At 34.7% G+C, this 18,816-nt stretch overlaps 2 protein-coding genes across 4 annotated transcripts; both read left to right on the forward strand.

Moving 5' to 3' along the window:
• On the forward strand, window positions 1-10,166 carry LOC137628427 (cuticle protein AMP2-like). Of its 3 annotated transcripts, none has more exons than XM_068359582.1 (3): window positions 1-81; window positions 460-665; window positions 911-1,254. In XM_068359582.1, exons 1-3 carry the CDS (start codon window positions 73-75, stop codon window positions 1,098-1,100), a joined length of 405 nt encoding a protein of 134 aa, XP_068215683.1. In that variant the 5' UTR covers window positions 1-72; the 3' UTR covers window positions 1,101-1,254. The 3 variants fall into 3 exon arrangements, with proteins under 3 accessions (XP_068215683.1, XP_068215685.1, XP_068215684.1); XM_068359584.1 differs by lacking the exons at window positions 460-665; window positions 911-1,254 and adding exons at window positions 9,411-9,616; window positions 9,823-10,166 and having other exon boundaries at window positions 64-81; XM_068359583.1 differs by lacking the exons at window positions 1-81; window positions 460-665; window positions 911-1,254 and adding exons at window positions 8,899-9,001; window positions 9,411-9,616; window positions 9,823-10,166.
• Window positions 10,167-15,058: 4,892 nt separating this feature from the next.
• Window positions 15,059-16,388, forward strand: LOC137628426 (cuticle protein AMP2-like). The gene is made up of 3 exons (XM_068359581.1): window positions 15,059-15,187; window positions 15,591-15,796; window positions 15,997-16,388. The coding sequence occupies exons 1-3, from the start codon at window positions 15,179-15,181 to the stop codon at window positions 16,184-16,186; spliced, it is 405 nt and encodes a 134-aa protein (XP_068215682.1). The 5' UTR covers window positions 15,059-15,178; the 3' UTR covers window positions 16,187-16,388.
• Window positions 16,389-18,816: the final 2,428 nt, after the last annotated feature.

Here is an 18,816-nt window from a genome sequence, read left to right on the forward strand (position 1 = left end):
GCCTCCTGATGGAGGTATAAAAGGACCCGAGACTCATCTTGGCAGCATCAGTCATCCGAGACATCCAGCACCATGAACTCAGTAAGTGAAACCAGATTTTTCGCCATATGAGTTCAAGCTCAGGTCTTCCAGGGGAAGATATAGGATTTGAAGGGTCAAATTCTATTAATAGATAGATGTTACTACTACAAATTAAGTGGAAATTTTGTTAAGGTAAAAAGTGTAATATGTTGCAGCCCAATAGATCATATTCATAGAAATTATTAGGCCATATTTTTAAGAGCTGAGGGCCCTTTAGAGCTTATTATTAAAGTGACTATAGTTTCTAAGATCAAAACATAGGTAAATAATTTTCCTGAATCAAAGATTTGAAAATTTTTGGATTACTTTATTTGAATACTTGAATTAAAGATTCCTTTAACTTTGAATTAACCACAAACATATTCTTTTTTCTCGTAGGCGATCTTTGCCTTCTTCGGTATCCTAGCCATGTCCCTGGCCACTGCACAGATCCAGGACCGCGTTGTGGCCCTCCTTCGGGACGACAGAGTCGACCAGGGCGACGGTAACTTCAACTACGCCTTCGCCGCCGACAACGGCCTCGAGATGGAGGTGGTGGGCGCCCCTGGAGCCGAGGGTGCCGTCGGCATGAGAGGATTCTACGTGTGAGTGATTTGTCAAAGGAAGATCTGGAACGTTCGTCTTGCTTTGACTTGTGTTTGTTTACATTTCATGAAATACCTAATCTATAAGATAATAACATTTCATGAAATATTTCCCCTATAAGAAAATCACATTTCAAGAAATAAAGAATGACACTAAAAGTTTAACATGAGTTTCAGGAACTGTTTTCTGATAGCAAATCTAAAGGAATTGCTTGAGCACAAATAAAGATTTCGTTCCTTTCCAGACTTCCCCTGGAAAGCGGAGGAGTGGCCCGGGTGGAATTCGTGGCCGATGCCGCTGGATTCCAGCCTTCCAGCGATATCCTGCCAACGCCTCATCCCCTTCCAGAACACGTCTTTGAACTCCTGGAAATCGCCGAGGAATTCCGCCGACAGGGAGTCCAGTTCGACAACCAGGGACGTCGCCTCAACTAGACGTTACGACGTTCCAGATGTTCCAGTTGTGAAGGAGGCGTTCCAGGAACTGTTCCAGACGTTCCAGGGGCTCCACTTCTTAACTTAACCAAGGCTCTGTTAAAGGTGTAAATGAGGGTGTGATGTTTTAAAAATGCGAAAATATATTTCATGTTCAGACTTACGTCATTTGTGTTATTTCTTATGATTTCCTGGAATTATAAAATAAGGTAGCGGTTCAATGCTGGAAAACTGCAACTGGGAGTCATGCTATGTTTTAAGGATCCAGGTAGAGAAAATGGAATATCAGCAAATCAACTATGGATTCAAGAGGATTTTGTAATATCTTTTTTTATGGTTTTAGGGGCATTGCCCTATCACGCAGGACAATGCCCTAGAGACTGACCATAAATACATATGATAAGAGCCCAAAAATCCTCTCAACCCTTGCTAGGACCAATGAGGGCCAGGCACTGGCTGCTGATGACTCAGCAAAAGACTTATAGGCTCCTTCAAACATCGCATTCTTAGCTCATAAGGATGGTGAGGTTACAGCAACTAAAAGAACTAGCTAATTGAGCGGGACTCGAACCACAGTCTGGCGATCACTAGGCAAGGACGTTACCAATAGGCCAACACAACATTGCACATGGATTAATAATTAGGCCTGAAATGTTTCCACAGGACTTTTTCAAAGTTTTCATTGCAAATGTTATGGAAGAGAAGGATCTAATGTTGTTTTAGACCTAAACCTAACCCACATACTATGCAAGTGGCACAAATTTCGTAGATGAATTAGTTGCGTCTGATTAAAGGATTGTTTTCAGGTAACACAAGATAGGGAAGGCTCAAGAACACCATATTCATGGCCACAAGAAATTACTTTTTTTTCCATAAATTTGTTTATAATTTTATAACAATATTAGTAAATTATTCACAAACTCCCAAAATTCAAAACCTATCCATGAATATGGATATAAATATATATATTTTTTTTTCTGTTAAACTTTGATCTGAATATCGTAATTATTTTTACGGTAGCCATTTAACTAATTGTGAAAAGAATCGTGAATATGTAGTATATAATAACATTTTCTATATACTTTAAAAATATTTATTGAAAAACAAAAAAATACGGTTGCATTAAAATCAAACCTTTCCCTTGATATTTCAATTTTGACTTTTGTATTACAAAACCAATGTTTTGAATTACATCATTATTACATGATTAAGAATATTACCTAACCTTGCATACATTTTATATATATATTTTATTATATAAGATTATTCGCAAAAGAATTACTCCAATGAATTTGTAACAGGTACTTCGTAAAGTGGCTTTTGGCTCTTTTAATCAATTGAAAGAGCAAACCACATTTCATGATAGTTTCCCAGTAGAACGTGTTCCTATTGGCTGAAGCATTGATAAGTTCCGAAGGGCGTGTTTCTATTGGTTGAAACGTTGACAAGTTCCAAAGGGAGTGCTCCCATTGGCTGAAATAATCACGCTATGCTTACGTCCTTTCTTCATCGAAAGTGGAATTTTCCATTATTTTACTCTCGAAAAGGCCTCCCTGAGGCCATCTATTGGTACAATTAAATACTATTTTAATGCTGATTTATTCCTTTAAAAAATCTTTGTTCGTTTCTTTGGTATTATAATGAAAAATAGTTTGTTTATATACTTTATTGTGAGAGCATTAAAATGAATGGAATATTCAAGAGATGCAGTGTACATTAGATTCATTTTTATGTAGAATTAAAAATATCGGAGAGAAATTCCTGACTATATAATTTTATTTTTTTTAACTTTTATTAAGAAAATATACAGTTTACAAGTTCATTTTTGCTAATACATATTTATAATATAAACATATATACTTAATATTGGTTTTCCTGATGTGTTTTATAATGAATAGTTTACATATATTAACCCTGGATAGGTACGGTCCTCGGACACCCCTTTAAGGGTATACTCGGACGCGAACGACCCCGACGCCAAAAAAAATTCTTGAAAAATCAGTTTTTGCAGTAACCTCCTTTTTTCTTTTGCCAAAAAAAACTTCAATGAATGCTTAAAACAACTGTAAAGATAAATACTACTCATCTGCAGAAAAACTATTTATTATAAATATTTTAAAAAATTAAGTAGAAAAAAAAAAGACCTGACATAAAAATTCATAAAAAAAAAGTTTATACATATATACACAAATCCTTTTAGGAATTGATTCTTGAATGTTTAGGACACATCTTGATGTATTTTGGATGAAGTCAGACCCATGGAGGTGAAGATCTGAAATGAGAAAAAAAGGGTAACTTTTTTTGGCCAAAAAAAATTGTCCAAATTTCATGAATTTTTTTGGGTACCCAAATGAAATAGGAAGTGGCTAATTTTTTTAGGGAATAAACATATGTTATCCTAAAATAGAAATATGTAAAAAAATCTTCATTATTTTGTAAATTACATTTATATCAGGGGCCATATCTAAAGGTAATTTTTTGAGTACTTGGAAATTTCGTAAAAAAATACATATATTTAATATATAATATGATATTTATGCAGGTAAAAATATACCAAAATATCACAAATTCTATAGGGAACAAGAATATATATAGATAGGGCAGCTTACGCTTCGGATATGTCCACAAAATGGCCGCCAACCACACTGACTCAGACTCCCTAATCTGCCACTTGAAATGTAGGAAGGGTATGTCAATTTCAAGGTGTTATTTACTAATCTAATTATTATTGGATATGCATAAAAATTGTATGGTGGGTTGCTGGATAATTGTCGATTATTTTACGTTTATAAAATTAAAATTCTGACCCAAAAAAATTTTTTTGAAGGGAAATAAAATCGAAAAAAAAAATGTAAAACAATATTTTAGCTAAAAAAATTTGATGATATTCAATCAAAAAAAAAGTAAACAAAATTTTCCGACAAATAAACATCTAGAGGAATCATTACTCTGTGATAGTTCCTTAGTACGTAGTAATTTTGAAAGAATTGAGAAAAAACGAAAAAATGGCAATCACCGGAAAATCGAACACATACCTATATATACGCCATATCTGGCTAAAAAAAAGATAGGCATGGGTAGCCAGATCATCTAAAAACACTTTCCAACACTATAAAAATATAAGTTTTGCGACACTACTTGCCAATTCCTTACGGTAACATGACTAAGCAAAAAAATGCAAAACAAATAAAAAGGGGCACTCGTGGAAAAATGGCCATTCTAATATACGGCATTTCAGAAAAAAAAAAATTTCAGCCACGTGCTAGGCAAACCATCAAGGCATATTTTCCGACAAATAAACATATAAATGAAATATTACTCTGTGATAGTTCCTTAGTACGTAGTAATTTTGAAAGAAATGGGAAAAAACGAAAAAATAGCAATCACAGGAAAATCGAACACATACTTATATATATGCCATATCTGGCTAAAAAAAAAATAGGCATGGGTAGCCAGATCATCTAGAAACACTTTCCAACACTATAAAAATATAAGTTTTGCGACACTACTTGCCAATTCCTTACGGTAACATGACTAAGCAAAAAAATGCAAAACAAATAATAAGGGGCACTCGCGGAAAAATGCCCAACATTCTAATATACGGGATCTCAGATAAAAAAAAAGACATGCACGTGTTAGCCCAACCATCAAGGCACACTTTCTAACACATAAACATGAAAAAAAAATCAATAATATACGGCAATTCCTTACTACGTAGTAAATTTTTACAAATATTGAAAAAAAAACAGAAATTGGCAACCGCAGTTAAATACCCAATATACCAATAACTACGTCGTATCTGACAAAAACAAAATCACGCATGGGTAGCCAGATCATCTAGACACACTTTCCAACACTAAAAAAGCAAAAGTTTTACGACACTATTTCGCAATATCTTACGGAAAAATGACTTGGCAAAAAAATGAAAAAAAATGAAAAAGGGACACTCGCGGTAAAATGCCCGACATTCTAATATACGACATCTCAGATAAAAAAAAAGACATGCACGTGTTAGCCCAACAATCAAGGCACACTTTCTAACACATAAACATGAAAAAAAAATGAATAATATACGGCAATTCCTTACTACGTAGTAATTTTTACAAATATTGAAAAAAAACAGAAATTGGTAACCGCAGTTAAATACCCAATATACCAATAACTACGTCGTATTTGACAAAAACAAAGTCATGCATGGGTAGCCAGATCATCTAGACACACTTTCCAACACTAAACAAGCAAAAGTTTTACGACACTATTTGGCAATATCTTACGGAAAAATGACTTGGCAAAAAAATGAAAAAAAATGAAAAAGGGGCACTCGCGGTAAAATGGTCCTCGTGGTGATGAACGACATTTTAACTAAAAAAAAAAACATGCACATGGTAGCCAAACAATCCACCAAGACTTTCCACAACTGATAACCTATACAAGTTGCACCATTCTACGACAATTTCATAATACGTAATAACTTTGATAATTATGCAAACTACCTCAGAAGGGTAAACTCGGACGCGAACGACCCCGATGCGTCTCAGAAATCGGGGAAGGAGTACAGCTACAGCAATGCACATCTGGACACTACTAGAGCGTGTAGGGGAGACACCTCCTGCAGGTCGATCACCCACAAATTCAGTCACAGGGGTGAGTCACGTGAGAAAAACCTGTTTTTTTTTTACGCTCGGGGTCGCAAACGACCCACCGTACCTATCCAGGGTTAACATGTCACTTAGATAAATATTTACAGAACATAATAAAACAAGACTTGTTGATAATGCAATGAATAATGATTACTATAATTTATATACTTTAAACTTTAATTATCATTAAGGAATTTCTCACTTACACAATGTTATTAATTTTTCTCGAAATTAACATATTTTTTAGTGAAATGTAAAAGACATTTATCCTTTAGTGACTCTAACAATATAGATCTTGTCTTGAATATTCTATTTTTAATAAAGGAGATCAAACTTAATTCATCTGCTGAGGGCATCACCTTATGGAGGTACCAGATCCCAATTATAAATTCACTTATTAATAACATTGCTGTATTTCTGTCTCTTTTAGAATAGGCCTGAAAATCCAGTTTTAAAACCTTCAAAAAGCTATCTATATGTATTTTACAAACCTTTTTTAAAAAATGTTTTAATCCAATTCACAACTGTTCTTCTAAATCAACAAAAATATACTAAGTGTAAAATTGTTTCAGACTCTCCACAATTATTACACAAATAACTGTCTGTAATATTCATCATAAATAACCTATCCTTTGGTATAATTATTGTTGGCAATATATTGATGGTGATGGTATACCCTGTAGATTGTGTGGTGAAGCATACTCGCATACTCTACATCATTATATGTTAGAATGTGATAAACTTAGGGAATTTAGAAATGTTCCTATTAATAGTGTTAATGAGCAAGTTTGCTTTGTCTTAAATAATAATATCACAAAAAAAAATTGTTAACAAGTTTCCTAGGTTTTACTGGAATAGATAAAGGAGCATTGTAATAAGTTTTGTTGGGGATGCATTAGCATGCTGATACATCCCATTTAATGTATCTATATGTCAATAAATTTTTTTGAATTTGAATTTGAATTTGAATTCTTTGTAGCTAAGATTTCGTGGCTGTATTTAAACAACATACCTCTATTTACTGGATCAATCCACTTATTATTTAAATTTTCCCATATTATATTCCAGTTAAACAACGGATAACTTTCTTCAATATTGGCAGAACTGATTCACCTCTCAGCATGTGAGAGTAAATGTGTTTTAATTTCAATTTTGTATAAGGAAAAATTGAAGAAACTTGTTACAAAGGAATTCCTGTGTTCAACTATTTAATTGACAAAATGTAAATATTGTATTTTGTTATTTTAAATAAAAGTTAAAAAAAAATTTCAGCAAAGGATAGGTCTTTATCTTTATTACAGAATGGAATATCGTTATTATTTTGTCATGATATGGAGTGCTAAAAATGGTGGATTCACTAAATCTGTTAAAACCAACCTACAAATTATAAGTATTTTAGAGGGACACATTATTATTATTATTATTATTATTATTATCATTATTATTATTATTATTATCATTATCGTTGTTGATTTTGTTACCTACGCCAACTGAGTTGGGATGAGGTTATGTTTTCAAGTTGGTTTATTCATTTATCTATTTGTCTGTGTGTCTGCGGACAGGATTACGTCAAAACTACTCAACATATTTTGACGACATTTTCACCACAGAAATATCTTAGGTCATGGACGACCCCATCCAATTTTGGAGAGGTTCCGGATTCTAGATCCGGATTTGCATTTTGAAGACGGATTTTGACGAAATTTCCACCACAGATAGATCTTAGGACATGGACGACTCCAATCTCTGACTTCTCTCGTTATTATTATTATTATTATTATTATTATTATTATTATTATTATTATTATTAGCTAAGCTACTACCCTAGTTGGAAAAGCAGGATGCTACCAGTCCAAGGGCTCCAATAAAAAAATAGCTCAGTGAGGAAAGTAAATAAGGAAATAAACTACAGGAGAAATAGTAAACAATTAAAATCAAATATTTAAGCACAGTAACAGCATTAAAATAGATCATTCATATACAATCTATAAAAACTTTAAAAAACCAAGAGATAGAGAAATGAGATAGAAAAGTGTGCCCAAGTTTACCATTAAGCAAGGGAATATATCTGTTTAATTAGAGCAATAACAGTAGCAATGAATTAAAACCTTGAATCTAAATCAAGAAAAATATATTTTCAATTGGAAAATATAGATTTTTGAATATGGTATTACCGGCTAATAAACCTCTTTACTTATATTATTCATAAGATATGTTGGAACACCAATGATTTATTATTGTTTTACACACACACACACACACACACACACATATATATATATATATATATATATATATATATATATATATATATATATATATATATATATATTACATGTAAGTGTTTGTATGTACGTGTGCGAATGTGTATAAATACATAGCGGTATTTTACCTCTAGTATTTGACCTTCTCGCTGTGCTTTTAGACTCTCTCTCTCTCTCTCTCTCTCTCTCTCTCTCTCTCTCTCTCTCTCACCCAGCCTACTTATAATACATCTGTGTGTGGCTTGCAACTCCAAAGGACTTGCTCAGATTTTTGGAAGCTAAACTTTTCTATCGTCGTCCAATTTTAGGGAGGAAAGGTCTATGGTAAACCAGAAGAACAAAATATCCATTAGTTTCTCAAGGGACTAAGATGGCAGAGGCCTCTTATTTTCGTCAAAAATCTTAGGGGATGCTGTTGCAACCCCTACACCCTTTCAATCTGTCTGGTACTGTGGTTGCCTGTACCTATCGATAGGTTCCCTTTTCAATATTGATATTTACTGCCAACGACCTTTCTTTTGGTGACATTAATTAATCCGCCTGAATGTAAAACAAATCATCCTTCTTCAACATTCCGTAAAGCGAATAACAGAAACGGAAATCTTGAAAAGGGACGAAGAAGAAAATACACATTATTGAATAAGCATTAGTTGTTAACAGTTTGATTCCGGCTATGAAAGATTCATTAACATAAAATTTATTTTTATCAATATAAAACTCATGACAAATACAGGTTTCTTTCTCGATAGTCAAATATCTCCCGAGGTCATTTAAGTCTTGTCATCTGGCCTCTAGTAGATGACCTTCTGAAAAGTGGTCCTTGTTGAATGTTGCATATGGATCTCCTGAGGAAACATGATTTACCATACCTTTTACCTTACCTCTCCCTCACCCAGCCCCCCTCATCTCATCTTAACCCTCCTGACGGAGGTATAAAAGGACCCGAGACTCATCTTGGCAGCATCAGTCATCTGAGACATCCAGCATCATGAACTCAGTAAGTGAAACACGAGATTTTCTGTCCTACGAGGCAGCTTCGAGTTCAGGTCATCTATTTTAGGATTTGAAGGATCAAATGCTAGGAATAGACGGATATTATTGCTACAAATTAAATGGGAATATTTTGTTAAGGCTAAAAGTGTAATATGTTGCAGCCCAATAGATCATATTCATAAAAATTATTAGGTCATATTTTTAAGAGCTGAGGGCCCTTTAGAGCTCTCAAACTCTAAGATTTTTTATTTTTAGTATTAAAGTGACTATAGTTTCAAGGATCAAAATATAGTTAAACAATTCTCCTGAATCAAAGGTTCGAAACTTATAGGGATTACTTTATTTGCATACTTGAATTAAAGATTCCTTTAACTTTGAATTAAACACAAATATCTTCTTCCTCTTTCTCTCAGGCGATCATTGCCTTCTTTGGTATCCTGGCCGTGTCCCTGGCCTCTGCACAGACCCAGGACCGCGTCGTGGCCCTCCTTCGGGATGACAGAGTCGACCAGGGCGACGGCAACTTCAACTACGCCTTCGCAGCTGACAACGGCCTCGAGATGGAAGTGGTGGGCGCCCCTGGAGCCGAGGGTGCCGTCGGCATGAGAGGATTCTACGTGTGAGTGATTTGTCAAAGGAGGATCTGGAACGTTCGTCTTGCTTTGACTAGAGTCTGTCTAATTTCATGAAATACTTCCTCTATAAGAAAATAACATTTCCTGAAATAAAGAAAGACATACTTTAACATGAGTTTCAGGAACTGTTTTCTGAAAGCAAATCTAAAGGAATTACTTGAGCACAAATAAAGATTTTGTTCCTTTCCAGACTTCCCCTGGAAAGCGGAGGAGTGGCCCGAGTGGAATTCGTGGCCGATGCCGCTGGATTCCAGCCTTCCAGCGATATCCTGCCTACGCCTCATCCCCTTCCAGAACACGTCTTCGAACTGCTGGAAATCGCCGAGGAATTCCGCCGACAGGGAGTCCAGTTTGACAACCAGGGACGTCGCCTCAACTAGACGCTACGATGTTGCAGATGTTCCAGATTTGAAGGAGGCGTTCCAGGCACTGAACCAGACGTTCCAGGGACTCGAATTCTTAACTTAACCAAGGCTCTGTTAAAAGTGTAAATGCGGGTGTGATGTAAATGTAAAAATGCGTAAATATATTATATGTTGAAACTTACGTCATTTGTTTTATTTTATACGATTTTTTGGTATGATTATTTTTTCTGATTCTTGTCATCTATTCTGGTGTACCCTTCTCAGAGGAGACATTCATTTGCTTCTACTGTTATCATCTACGTTCTATTCTATTTACCAAGGCCCTTAGCCCAATTTTGGGGGATAGCCGACATAAAAAAAAAGTAACAAATGGGGACTTTTTTTTCTCTTCGCTCCTCTCAGCCTGACGAGGGATTCAGCCGAGTTTTATTGGTACTGCTAGGGTGCCACAGCTCACCCTCCTCCGTCATCTACCATAAGTGAAGTTTCATATACTGAATTCCTTACTGCTGCTGCCTCAGTGGTCACCAGTCGCTCACCATTCATTCCTATTTCTAGAACTCTATCTTGCCTCTCTCACATCTATCCTCCCATCACCCAGAGCTTTCTTCACTCCATCCATTCATCTATGTAAAAGCACTAACATTGGTGATACTTTAATTGCATCTGATTAATGCAAAGGATTGCTTTCTGGTAACTCAAGATAGTGAAGGGTCAAGAACACCATATTTTCATGGCCACAGGATTTTTTTTTTTTCAGAAATTTGGTAACGATTTCATAATAATATTAGGAAATTATTCACAATCTCCAATTAGTTCAAAATTCAAAACAGATACATGGATATGGATATAAACACCATGTGTATTTTTTTACAATATCCTATTGTTTTACGGCAGTCATGAAACTTATTGCAAAGCGAATCGTGAATATATAAGGTTTAATAATATTCAGTATTATTCTTCAGCATAATAAAGTTATGTCAAAGGTGATAATATGTTAATCAAAGTATATTTCATATAATTTAAAGATGTTTATTGAAACACAACAAAATACGTTTGAATTAAAATCAAACCTTTCGTTTGATTTTTCAATTTTGACCTTTTAACCACTAAACAAATGTGATAAATTAAATAATTTTACATGATTAAGAATATTACCAACCTTTTATACATTTTATATATATAATTTATTATACGAGATCCTTCGCAAAAGAAATATTCCAATGAATTTGTAACTAGCAATTCATAAACTGGCCTTTGCCTCTTTTAGTCAATTGAAAGAGTAAACCACCTTTCTTAGTAGTTTACCAGTAGAACGTGTTCCTATTGGCTGAAGCGTTGACAAGTCCTAAAAGGAGTGCTCCCATTGGCTGAAATAATCACATGATACTTACGTCATTGTTCTTCTAAAGCAGAATTTTCCATTATTTTATTCTCGAAAAGGCCTCCCTGAGGCCATCTATTGGTACATTTAGATACTATTGAAATGCAAATTTATTCATCGAAAAAGAACTTTGTTTCTTTGGTATTATAATAAATATTTTGTTTATATACTTTATTGTGAGAGCATAAAATGAATGGGGTATTTAGAATATACGGTTTACATAGAATCATTTTAATATAACAAGATAGTGAAGGCTCAAGAACACCATATCTTAATGGCCACAAGAAATTGTTTTTTTTTGTCCATAAATTTGTTAATAATTTCATAATAATATTAGGAAATTATTCATAATCTCCCATCAATTCAAAATTCAAAACAGATCTATGGATATGGATATAAATAAAGTTTTTTTTTTTTTCAGTTAAACTTTATACTGATTATTGCAATTGTTTTACAGCAGCCAGTTAACTAATATCAAAACGAATCGTGAATATCTAATATCTAATGATATTCTGTATCACTCATGATAATATATGATATATAATATATAATATATAAAGCAAAGTATATTTCATATATTTTGAAGAAATTTATTGAAACCCAACAAAATACGTTTGGTTTAAAATCAAACCGTTTGTTTGATATTTCAATTTTGACTTTTGAACTACAAAACCAATGTGTTGAATTACATCATTATTATACGATTATGAATATTACTAAACCTTGCATACATTATATGTATATATATATATATATATATATATATATATGTGTGTGTGTGTGTGTGTGTGTGTGTGTGTGTGTGTGTGTGTGTATTTTATTATTCAATTCAATTCAATTCAAAAATTTTATTGATAATTTACATCAAAAGGTAAGTATAGTGTTCATATATTTTCCCTTTCCCAATAACCTAATGTTAGTATATGTTAATGATGAATAATAAACCACATCAGGAAAACCAATATCAAAATATAAATCATATGTTTATATAAATATGTATTTGTAAAAATGAACTTGTAAACTGTATATTTTCTTAATAAAAGTAAAAAAAAAAATAACACAGTTATTCTATTTTAAAATACAATATGGTTTCCCTTACATTTTTTAATAAAATCAGTTATTTTATTATTATTATTAATTACAAAACATATTTGTTCATACAGGTCTGCAATGGGATCATTTCTGATTCCATCAAATTCTTTACATTCCATAATGTAATAATACAACTTATGACTTTTGTCCTGTTTACAAAATTTACAAGGTACATTTTTGTCTTTATTAAATTCCCAATAATACTTATATCCCATATTTTATTATATAGAATCATTCGTAAAAGAAATATTCCAATGAATTCGTAACTAGCAATTCATAAACTGGCCTTTGCCTTTTTTAGTCAATTGAAAGAGTAAACCACCTATCTTGATAGTTTCCCAGTAGAACGTGTTCCTATTGGCTGAAGCGTTGACAAGTTCCAAATGGAGTGATCCCATTGGCTGAAATAATCACGCGGTACTTACGTCATTGTTTTTCGAAAGCCGAATTTTCCATTATTTTATTCTCAAAAAGGGCTCCCTGAGGCCATCTATTGGTACATTTAAAAACCACCGAAATGCCAATTTATTGATTGAAAAAATCTTAGTTTCTTTCTTTGCTATTATAATACAAAAGAATTTTGTTTATATGGTTTACTGTGAGAATACTAAAATAGATGGGATATTTAAAAAAATACGGTTTACATAGGAATCACTTTGGTAGAATTAGACATATTGGGGAGATATTTCTGGCTATAGCATTGGTAAAAACTTACAGGCCGAAGAGCAGGGGGGGAGGGGGGGGGGGGAAGAGGAGGAGGGGGGGGAAGACCAGAATTGCCAACAATATGTATGGATAAATTTCCTTACATAGTGAGGAAGTCAATAATAATTTTCATCATACGTCAAAGGAAATGAAGTATTTATATAGAATATCATTCTATGATTTTACTTAAAAGCTAATTATTTGAATATTTCAGTGGTATTTCTATTCATTAACAGTCGAAAGGTTTTCTTTCCTGATTCTACAGAGGGAAGGAATGTAAACAGATTCTTTTAGGTTTTTAAACTATTAACAAAATATGATCAGTTGGTTCATATGTAGCTCATGCAGCTATGGTTAGCATATACCTTTATGCATGAACTCTATAAAACGATATATTTATACATGAACACCATACATAGATAAAAGCAGTGATCAAGACACATAACATTTAAAAAAAAATAAACCCTAAAGGAACGATCAGCAGATGACGATAAACTAGAACGATTGTATTTCATAGCAAAGAAAGATTGAGCCTAATTTCTGTTACATTAAAAAAAAAGTAGAAAAATATGATGGAATATTGTGCCTAAATGTACCCTCAGTCAAGATAATTTATCTGTTTAATATGAACAACAGAAGCAATGAACCAAAACAATAAAATTGAAATTGAAAAAAATATATCTCCAGTTGGAAAATATAAATATTCGAATATGGCCTTACTGAGTTATTGTGGCATAAATGTTGATATGAATATATAGTGTATATATATATATATATATATATATATATATATATATATATATATATATATATATATATATATAATGTGTGTGTGTGGGTGGGTGTGTGAGGACGAGCTATGGGAGATAATGTTATATATATACATATATATATATATGTGTGTGTGTGTGTGTGTGTGTGTCTATAGATATATTAAGTATACATACATACACACACACACACACACACACATATATATATATATATATATATATATATATATATATATATATATATATATATATATATATATATTACATATGTGTGTTTGTATGTACTTGTGTGCGTATGTATAAAAACATAGATGTATTTTACCTCAATGATTTGGCCTTTCTCGCTCTACATAACTTACAAAATGCTTTTAAATCTCTCTCTCTCTCTCTCTCTCTCTCTCTCTCTCTCTCTCTCTCTCTCTCTCTCTCTCTCAACCAACGTGTTTATAATAAATCTGATCTGTGTGTGGCTTGCAACTCCAAAAGACTTGCTGAGATTTTTGAAGGCTAAACTTCTGTGGCGTCGCCCTATTCTAGGGAGGAAAGGTCTATGATAAAAAAAGAAATAAAGTGTCAATTAGTTTTTGAAGAGTAGTGGAGCTAAAATGGCAGTGGTCTCCTTTTCTCGGAAGTCTTGGGAGACACTGTTACAATTCCTACATCCTTTTATTCTCTGTGGTACTATAGATGCTGGTACCTACTGACAGGGACCATTATGATACTGACATTTAATGTCAGTGACCTTTCCTTTTCTGACGTCAATGAATTCGCCTTAATCTTGAATCTATTATCCTTTTTTATCACTATATAAAACAAATAACAGATACGAAAATCTTAATAAAAAGAAGAAGAATAGTAAGAACCTCATCAAGTAAATATTAATAGTCTAACGGTTTAGTTCTGGTTCTCAAGGATTTATTAAGATTCGATTCCCATTTTCTTTTCTATTATTTAACTCATGATAAATACAGGTTTCTTTTTCGCTGGTCAAACATCTCCTGAGGTCATTTTAGTCTTGTCATCTAGCCTCTAGTAGATGACCTTCTGAAAAGTGGTCCTCGTAGAATGTTGCCTTTTGATCTCCTGAGGAAACATGTTTCACTCTACCTTTTGCCCTACCTTTACCTCACCCCCGCCCCCCTCAACCCATCTCAAGCCTCCTGATGGAGGTATAAAAGGACCCGAGACTCATCTTGGCAGCATCAGTCATCTGAGACATCCAGCATCATGAACTCAGTAAGTGAAACCAGATTTTCCGCCATATGAGTTCAAGCTCAGGTCTTCCAGAGGAAGATTTTAGTATTTGAAGGATCAAATTCTATTAATAGATGGATATTATTACTACAAATTAAATGGGAATTTTCTTAAGGCAAAAAGTGTAATGTGTTACAACACAAAAGATCACATTTATACATATTATTAGGCCATATTCTTAAGAGCTAGGGGCCCTTTAGAGCTCTCAAACTCTGAGATTCTTTATTATTATTATTGAAGTGACTATAGTTTCGAAGATCAAAATATAGTTGAACAATTTTCCTGAATCAAAGGTCCAAAACTTATAAGATTACTTTATTTGAAGACTTGAATTAAAGATTCCTTTAACTTTGAATTATCCACAAACGTCTTCTTTATCTCTCAGGCGATCATTGCCTTCTTCGGTATCCTGGCCGTGTCCCTGGCCTCCGCACAGACCCAGGACCGCGTCGTGGCCCTCCTTCGGGATGACAGAGTCGACCAGGGCGACGGTAACTTCAACTACGCCTTCGCCGCCGACAACGGCCTCGAGATGGAGGTGGTGGGCGCCCCTGGAGCCGAGGGCGCCGTCGGCATGAGAGGATTCTACGTGTGAGTGATTTGTCAAAGGAGGATCTGGAACGTTCGTCTTGCTTTGACTTGTGTCTGTTTACATTTCATGAAATACTTCTTCTCTAAGAAAATAACATTTCATGAAATAAAGAAAGATAACATTAGTTTCATGAATTGTTTACCGAAAGCAAATCTAAAGGAATTACTTGAGCACAAATAAAGATTTTGTCTCCTTTCAGACTTCCCCTGGAAAGCGGAGGAGTGGCCCGAGTGGAATTCGTAGCTGACGCCGCTGGATTCCAGCCTTCCAGCGATATCCTGCCGACACCTCATCCCCTTCCAGAACACGTCTTCGAACTGCTGGAAATAGCCGAGGAATTCCGCCGACAGGGAGTCCAGTTCGACAACCAGGGACGTCGTCTCAACTAGACATTACGACGTTCCAGATGTTCCAGTTGTGAAGGAGGTGTTCCAGAAACTGTTCCAGACGTTCCAGGCACTGTTCTAAACGTTCCAGGGACTGTTCCAGACGTTCCAGGGACTCCACTTCTTAATTTAACTAATGCTCTGTTAAATGTGTAAATGCGGTGTGATGAAATTGTAAAAATGCGAAAATATAGTTCATGTTCAAACTCAAGTCATTTGTTTTATTTCTTAAAATTGGTTTGGTGATTTGGTTTCCTTATTTTTGCCCTTTCTTCTGTTTTCCCTGTTCAAAAAGTAGGCCTATCACTTCTTATCAAACTGAAATAAAGAGACTACACAGGTTAGAGAATGAGGTATATAGGAAAACATATAGGTGGCCCTAGAAGTACAGCTAATATTACCTTACGAGGAGATATAGAGGTATCTTCTATGAAAACGAGGATGACGGGTGGGAAGCTGCAGTACACAAACTGTATCATGAATGGGAAGAACAAAATACACAAAACAATAATCCAGGACATTAATGAAAAAGGAGAAAGATGGTGGAAACAAACAGCAAAGTACCTACATGAATTAAATTTGTTTATAAGGCAGATGAGAAGAATGACCAAGATAGAAATAAAATCCAAAACCAGAAAGTGGGACACTGAAAATTGGAATGAAGAATTGGAAAGTAAAGTGAGCTTAGAAAAATACAGTAAGTGGAAAAATGAAATTAAAGAAGAAATATGGGGCAATATATTTTCCTCAGTGAAGAAGAAATATATGGCAATATATTTGCCTCAGTGAAGAAGAAATATATGCCAATATATTTGCCTTAGTGAAGAAGAAATATATGACAATATATTTGCCTCAGTGAAGACGAAATATATGGCAATAAATTTGCCTCAGTGAAGAAGAAATATATGGCAATATATTTGCCTCAGTCAAGAAGAAATATATGGCAATATATTTGCCTCAGTGAAGAAGAAATATATGGCAATATATTTGCCTCAGTGAAGACGAAACATATGGCAATATATTTGCCTCAGTGATGAAAAAATATATGGCAATATACTTGCCTCAGTGAAGAAGAAATATATGGCAATATATTTGCCTCAATGAAGACGAAATATATGGCAATATATTTACCCCAGTGAAGACGAAATATATGGCAATATATTTGCCTCAGTAAAGACGAAATATATGGCAATATATTTGCCTCAGTGAAGAAATATATGGCAATATATTTGCCTCTGTAAAGAAGAAATATACGGCAATATATTTCCCTCAGTGATATTTTTAGATCCAGTGATTGCCGGACCGGGTTTTGAGTCCCGTTCAGACTCGTTAGTTTCTTTAGTCGCTGCAACCTTATCATCCTCGTGAGCTAAGGATAGGAGTTTGGGGGAGACTATAGGTCTATCTTCTGAGTCATCAGCAGCCATTGCCTGGTTCTTCTTGGTCCTAGCTTGGGTGGAGAGTGGGTCAGGCGCTGATCATATGTAATATGGTCAATCTCTAGGCATTGTCCTGCCTGATAGGGCAATGTCACTGTCCCTTCCCTCTGCCATTCGTGAGTAGCCTTTAAACCTTTAAAATAAACATTATAAATAGACACAATGGGGGAAGTGTAAACTATATTTTTTTTTAAAAATCCTGAATAAGATATTACCCTTTTTTTTTGGGGGGGGGGGCGTGGGTTTGCCAGGAATATAGAAAAGAAAGACACGAATTAATTTATATTCAACAACCTCACGAGAAAGAAAATAATTGGATTATTTTTATTCAGTGAAAGAAAATTAAAAGAAAAATATCAAACCTGATGTAAAAAAAAAGGCAAAACAGTATAAAAGAACGGTAAACTCAAATAACCAGATTATTTGAGGCGCCGTTGCAAAGGCTATGCCTCACCCTCTGAACTCGAGTCAAATAGGTGGAGTCATTCATTTGTTGATACCGTTACCCTCTTTGTAGAAGCTACCTGACTCCAGGTCTTATCGTGATTTTGCAGTTCATGTACGTAATGCTGCGGTGAAAGTGATTATTATTATTATTATTATTATTATTATTATTATTATTATTATTATTATTATTATCATTAGCTAAGCTACAGCCCCAGTTGGAAAAGCAAGATGCTATAAGCCCAAGGGCTCCAACAGGGAAAAATCTATTCGAGGGAAAGCTGGATAATGAAAACCAGACATACGTACACAAGCCAACAAAACACACATATCTAATGGTTTAAAGGCCGCTCATGAATGGCAGAGGCAAGGGACAATGACATTGCCCTATCAAGCAGGACAATGCCCCAGAGACTGACCATATCATTTGGTCAGCGCCTGAGCCCCCTCTCCATCCAAGCGAGGACCAAGGAGGACCAGGCAATGGCTGCTGATGACTCAGCAGATATAACTAAAGGCTCTCCCAAGCCAGACCGCCCAAGCTAGGAGCAAGAAGGGCCAGGCAGTAGCTGCTGAGGACTCAGCAGATAGACCTATAGGCTCCCCTAAACCGCAACTCCTTAGCTCACAAGAATGGTGAGTTTGCAGCGACCAAAGGAACTAACGAGTTTAAGCGGGGACTCGATCCCCAGTCTGGCAACCACCAGGCAAGGACGCTTCCACCAGGTCACCAAAATCCAGGCCACCACA

Source organism: Palaemon carinicauda, chromosome 36 (genome assembly GCF_036898095.1).
Source record: "Palaemon carinicauda isolate YSFRI2023 chromosome 36, ASM3689809v2, whole genome shotgun sequence".
Lineage (NCBI taxonomy): Eukaryota > Metazoa > Arthropoda > Malacostraca > Decapoda > Palaemonidae > Palaemon > Palaemon carinicauda.